The sequence below is a fragment of the Ziziphus jujuba genome, chromosome 7 (assembly GCF_031755915.1).
Source record: "Ziziphus jujuba cultivar Dongzao chromosome 7, ASM3175591v1".
Taxonomy (NCBI): domain Eukaryota; kingdom Viridiplantae; phylum Streptophyta; class Magnoliopsida; order Rosales; family Rhamnaceae; genus Ziziphus; species Ziziphus jujuba.
Window position 1 is genome coordinate 13,704,443 of NC_083385.1, and position 6,624 is coordinate 13,711,066.

General features: G+C 31.2%; 1 protein-coding gene across 1 annotated transcript; it reads left to right on the forward strand.

Annotated features, from left to right (window-relative positions):
- Nucleotides 1–3,523: 3,523 nt before the first annotated feature.
- Nucleotides 3,524–5,933, forward strand: LOC107424909 (peroxidase 51). Its single transcript, XM_016034799.3, is given in 5 exon segments — nucleotides 3,524–3,897; nucleotides 4,174–4,374; nucleotides 4,480–4,645; nucleotides 5,198–5,310; nucleotides 5,313–5,933. Coding segments are annotated over 5 exon segments (981 nt in total). The 5' UTR covers nucleotides 3,524–3,675; the 3' UTR covers nucleotides 5,592–5,933.
- The last annotated feature ends 691 nt before the right edge of the window (nucleotides 5,934–6,624 follow it).

The window sequence follows — 6,624 nt, forward strand, 5'->3', positions numbered from 1 at the left end:
AGATGGATATAGGTGTTTTCCTAATTGATCGAACTTTTTTTTTCTTTTTTTTTTTAAATTTTAGGTTAAAAAAAAGGGAAAAAGAAAAGAAGCATTTAATTTTTCTATATATTGATTATGTAAGCATACAAATTAACCATTTTACTTTACTTTATTAAATATTCTTAATTAATTAATATTATATTTTTTGTTAGCCTAGCTATATTTGTCCAAAAATAATAATTAAAAAAACTTTGCAAAGAAACTTCTTTCTTCTACCTCTCTTTTCGACTATATCACAACATCAAGCTATATTATAGAACGATTAGTATCATATATACCTTTTTAAGGGCTTTTAAGAATTGATGTATAGTAACAAACTAGTGCGACAATTACATGTCATCATATCTCTAGAACTTTTTCTACTAATAATTAATACTTTTTTCGGACAATTTAATATTAGGAGGAAACTCGGAGTGTCTAAAGTGATAATCCCCTTGATCATTCTAGGTCCACAAAGATAAGACCTAGATAATCCCCTTGATCATTCTAGGTCCACAAAGATAAGCCCTAAACAAGGAGACAAAGAAATGTAATGTGACAAGGTACCCCCTGAAAATTTGTTTTGGATTCCACCACCAAAATATATATATATATCTAGTTAAAAAAAAGGTAACGAAACAGAACACATTTAATAATGAAGTAATATAATAAAATGTTGTGAATAAAGAGTCAATTATGAGAGAGAAGTGTTTCCTCGTCTAATAGATAAAGTTAAATGGTAAAAATCCATTGAATGCGGACCCCATGATGGTGAGGTTTTGATCCAGTGTTCTCAAATTTCGTGTTATGTGTTCTACATATCCTCTTACTTCAGCCAGCCATTCATCCATCCATCCCTCAGCTTCCACCATCTTAATTTCTACATATAGTTTGGTCTCACGAAGTAGTATTATAATAATAATAATAATAATCAAATCCAAAACTATTGCATTTTGATAATTTTTTTAGTTTTGGAATTTTGTAATCTTGACCGATTGGTTTTTAAATTCACAATTTTATATTATAAATTTTCAATTTAATGTAATTCAGCCCAATTTGACTCTTGATTATGAAGGTGCTAATGGTCATCTACTCAAAAGTATTAAAATGCAAAATCTTAAAATTACAGCGCATTAATTTGTATTGAATTTGAATAAATATATTTTCACATTTTAGAATTTCAAAATTTACATTTTAGTAGTATTTAATTTATGATAAGTTATTAATTCTTCCGTTACAGTAGAAAAATTAAATGGGCCAAACAGTATGATCAAAATGAAAATCGTAAAGTGACAAGTTTTAAATCTGAATTAAAGTCTAAATGGCCAAACAGTATGATCAAAATGAAAATAGTAAAGTGACAAGTTTTAAAACTGAATTAAAGTCGAAAATGCAAAATTGCAAAACCAAATAGTATTAAAATGCTATTAATCTCAAATTTGTTTTTCCTAAGATTATAAGTTATACATTGATCAAAACGTGGAAAGTTTAATCTATTTTTCTTTCTCATCATGTTTCTCATATGTGTTGACTTTACTCCAAAAAGAAGAGGTGGGCGGGAGAATTTGTGAATGGTTAAACATCAAATTGGCTATTCATGTTAAGACAGTATACTCTCCACCAACCCAACACTTATTTTATTCCATTTAACATGTTCTAATCCCCCTTTTTTATCCAAACCACCAAGTAACGACCTTCCCCTACGTCAGACAATTACATGACAACTTACGAAGGGCCCGGATTTCTCACTAATTCTATATATACATATATATATATATATATATATATATATAATAGCTGTAAGGCATGACTCATAAAGGCAAATTGGATTTACACACAAACACATATACATATATATATATATATATGTATGCATAGGCTGCGTGTATGTATGATATTTGGATATCCAAGATACCCATCATATTCTATATATGTTCCTGATTAATAAATAGAAAAAAGAAAAAGAAAAGAGAAAAAAAAATCGGAATTTAAACCCTATGATCCAGATCCTCTTAATTAATATTTTACTACAAAGCCAAACATAGTTGTTTAATACACCTGCAGGGTTTTGAGCTTTCAATTGCCAACTTCTAGCTCCAAGTCAAACCCCCCTAATAATTCTTGTAATAAAATTTAGCCAATATGCTACTCATTGATGGATGATGTTTTATTTTCCTATCAAAATATTTATTATATCTTGACTAGAACCAATCTATTTTCATTATCATCATCTTGAGTAAAAACTATACCAAACAACAAAGAAAAGCAAGAATAATTAGACACTAGAAAATTTTTTATAAAAAAAATAAAAATAAAAAGTCCTTCGAACTATTTTTTTTCTTTTTTTCAAAAAAAAAAGAAAAAAAAAGTTAAGCTTTTACTTTTTTGGTGAATACATTAAGCAACTTGGTAAATCTTCTTATATCATATATATTCTCAATATCATGTAACATTTGTTGTTCTTTTTATTTGAAAAAAAATAATAATAATAACATCACGTCTTGTCTTTTTTCTGAAATGATGAAAATTTGATGTTTGAGACATTTTGTGTAAGCATTCTCACAAATCGTAACAAGGACATGGACAAAAACTAAGCTATCTCGGTTCATTAAAAATATACATATATATATATATAACTGACAACAGCAGTAAAATGTATACAATTTGCTCGGCAGCTTAGTTTAATGTACATGAACTTGTCATTAATTAAGTTGTTATTTCTTAGGATTCTTTTAATTAGGGCGAGAGACTAAACTACGCAACTGACAACTGGGACCATGTGTGTAATATTCTTGATTAACTCTCAGCTCAATAGAAGGCATGGTTTTCTAAGTCTAAAATGGTGGGCCATACTTATATCCATCCAATCTGATTCTGCATCTAGGTTTTGCCTAGCCTTGTTTTTTATTTTTTATTTTTATTTTTTGAAATAAAGATTTTACCCTTCTAGCGGGTAATTAGTTTATTCACCAAATTAATTCTCCAAATTGATCTTAAAAACCCTAATTCGAGTAGTACTAATCTATCACGTCTTTTCAAGGAATCAAAGCATGGTTGGTCGTTTATATGTTAACACTGTTTTCGGTCATGGAAGACCCTAGCTAGGAAGCAACCGTAACGTGCATTCTACTTCTATTTGTGTCCATTTTTCGCTTTTCATTTAGTGCTTACTCACTTGGACCACGTTTTGGGATTTCTCTCCTTTCTTTTCCTTTTCCTTTTCCTTCTTCGTCCTTTTTTTTTTTTTTTTTGTTTGGCGATCATTAATGAAGTATTGTAGGCCAAATGAATTTGGTTTTGTTTCCAAAAAGTTAAAATCAAAAAGTAAATCCGATTGATAATATTTGGACAAGAGCAAAATATAAATAAATAGGGCGAAGGCGGCCATTGACATAGAGAGAGCTTGCCCAAAATCAACGTCTCTTTCAAAAAGCACGCCCTTTAGTTTTTTGTATACGTATATATATATAAATATATATATAAAAAGATTCTTAATCCAACTGGCATAATAGACATGACCCTCACTAGTCTCTCTGACCCTTCGTTTATATATGTGTATATATATATATATATATCCCCGATCGACCTCGATCTCCTTTGAAACCCAAACACAATTTGCAATTTGCACTACTTTTTGTCTTTCTGACCTCTGAGATGGGCAAGCTGAGTTATATTCTACTTGTGTGGTCGCTTTCTCTTTGTTTGTTGTGTCTCTTCCCTATTCCCTCTTCAGCGCAACTCAAACAAAATTACTACGCCAATGTTTGCCCCAATGTTGAATCCATTGTTAGAAATGTGGTCAAGACCAAATTCCAACAGACTTTCGTTACTGTTCCTGCAACTCTCCGTCTCTTTTTCCATGATTGTTTTGTCCAGGTAAAACATATATATATATATATATATATATATATTTATGTAAACTAGGCGATGTTGGACACTTTATTTGCCCGATTGACATTTGATTACATGTAACATGAAACAAAGTGCTTTACAAATCACATATAGTTAGGCATCCCCAGCATAAAATGTCCAGTGTCGGCTGGTAAAATTTTACTATACTTATGGATACCCATTTTCACATTTATATGGATATGCAATGAAAAACTCGAGTAAATGAATCTGAATCTGGATCTGAAGTAATTAATGATGTAGGGCTGCGATGCTTCGGTTATAATTGCTTCTGCTGGAGGAAACACTGCAGAGAAGGACCACCCTGACAATCTATCATTAGCCGGAGATGGTTTCGATACAGTGATCAAAGCCAAAGCCGCAGTCGATGCAGTTCCTGCTTGCAAAAACAAAGTCTCTTGCGCTGATATTCTTGCTATGGCAACCAGAGATGTCATTGCACTGGTAACTAAAGTTTTTTTTAATTAATTTATTTTCTTTCTTTCCCAAACAACCATTAAGAATAATATTAGCATACAAAGATAAAGTATGTACATATATATAATGCAGTCTGGTGGGCCATCATATGCGGTTGAGTTGGGAAGATTGGACGGACTGAGTTCAACCTCTGCAAGTGTAAATGGAAAGCTTCCACAACCTACTTTCAACCTCAACCAGCTCAATTCCATCTTTGCAGCCCATGGCCTCACTCAGACTGACATGATTGCTCTCTCAGGTAGACAATACCCACCGAGTCAGGCAACGATTCCATTTTTCCCTTTTTTCTTACCAGCTGGGCCACATCTGACACGGCAATTTATTTTTCTGTTTTGGGTACTTTAAAAAGCTGAAAATACCACAAATATTAAGTTTGCATGGATTTAGACCACCAAAAGATAAGTAGATAATGTATATAAATTATGCCTCATTTAGTTTTTTATAACATGACTTTTCAAAAAGTTGATTTTGGTTTCTAAAGCACAATAATTGGCTTTTTTTTTTTTTTTTTTTTTTTTTTTGGTGGAAAAATTTTTAACGTATAGTTTTTCAGATAAATCTATTATAACTATAATTAAAATTGTTAGCTAGTGTTTAGCCCAGTTCTTGATTTGAATAGTCTTTATAAGACTAAAAGAAAAACATTACCAAAAATTAAAAAAATATATATGTGATTAACTTTGAAGAAATTTAATTTTATGATTAACTTTGAAGAAATTTAATTTTATCTTTTTTTACTGGTAAATAACAATGATAAAAAGAGTTTATTATAAATATGTGTTTTGGGCAGCGGCGCACACCCTTGGATTCTCTCATTGTAGCAAGTTTGCGAACCGGATTTACGGAAACCCAGTCGACCCCACCATAAACAAAACTTATGTGGGTCAGCTCCAAGCGATGTGCCCGAAGATGTTGACCCAAGGATAGCCATCAACATGGACCCGATCACCCCTAGAAAATTTGACAACGTCTACTACAAGAATCTTCAACAAGGTTTGGGTCTATTCACTTCTGACCAAATCCTCTTTACGGACCAAAGATCTAGGCCCACTGTCAATGCATGGGCCACCAGTTCTACGGCCTTTGAGAAAGCTTTCGTCACTGCCATGACCAAGTTGGGCCGGGTCGGAGTCAAAACCGGTAAAAATGGGAATATTCGTAGAGATTGTGGTGCTTTTAATTAATTCAAGACGACGCCGTTGTCTATCCTCTCTCCCCTCCCAATCCTCTTTTAAAATTTGAAGATGAACCGGAATGCAACCCGGATTTCTTGAAGACTTTAGTTGGAAAATAAAATTAAAAAAAAAAAAGAAGTTAGATTTTATTAATTAATGGAGTTTATAGTTTCGATAAAGGAAAGTGTTTATTTACATGGATTTGTCAAAAATGAATAAAAATGCAAAGAAGATGTTAAAATTATATGAAAAGTAATTTGGGAATATCCACAGCTTGGTTTGTTGTGGTCTGATCTGGGGTTTGAATCAATTGTATTATTAAATAATAAATGTGAGTTTCTCTTTCTTTCACATGTTATCATTTTTTTTAATTTTAAAGGATAATCACATTTCGCCTACCAACTTGCTATTAAAATTATTACACCGACAAACATTGTTTATCTACAAGATTAATTTAATAATTCAGCTACTTTCATAGTCTGGGAATAAATTGATAAGCACGTGGTGTTTGGCGCATTCAGTTTAGCCTCTCTAATCCTGATAAATTAGATCTGCAATCTATATAAAACTAATATTAACCTTTTAATTTGTAATTGTTTAGCTTACATGTCCATTACCGTAAAAAGGAAACAGCAAGATTAGAGTCACCAAATACCCCAATAAAAATACCAGTTTACGTAACAAATATGACATTGTTTTTGTTAGGTTTACTATATTAATGCATTGTCACATCAATAGTCAAATTTTATTTAATAATTCTAAATTGTAGTAGTGCTGGAAAAGAAAGAAGAAAAATAAAATGGTGATTTTCCAAATGTTAATCAATATAATGATGGAAACATGCTACTAAGAAAAAGAAAGAAGTCTTCATCATTAATTGTAATGTTCCTCTCTTGCCGTTAGACTAATATATTGAAATACTATTCTTCTTCCTAAGTAAACATTACAGCTAGCTAGCTCAAATAATTAATAAATCATGAAAAATATTTGGTATCAAACTTAATCATGTTAAAGACTTTTTTGCAACAAAATAATAATGATA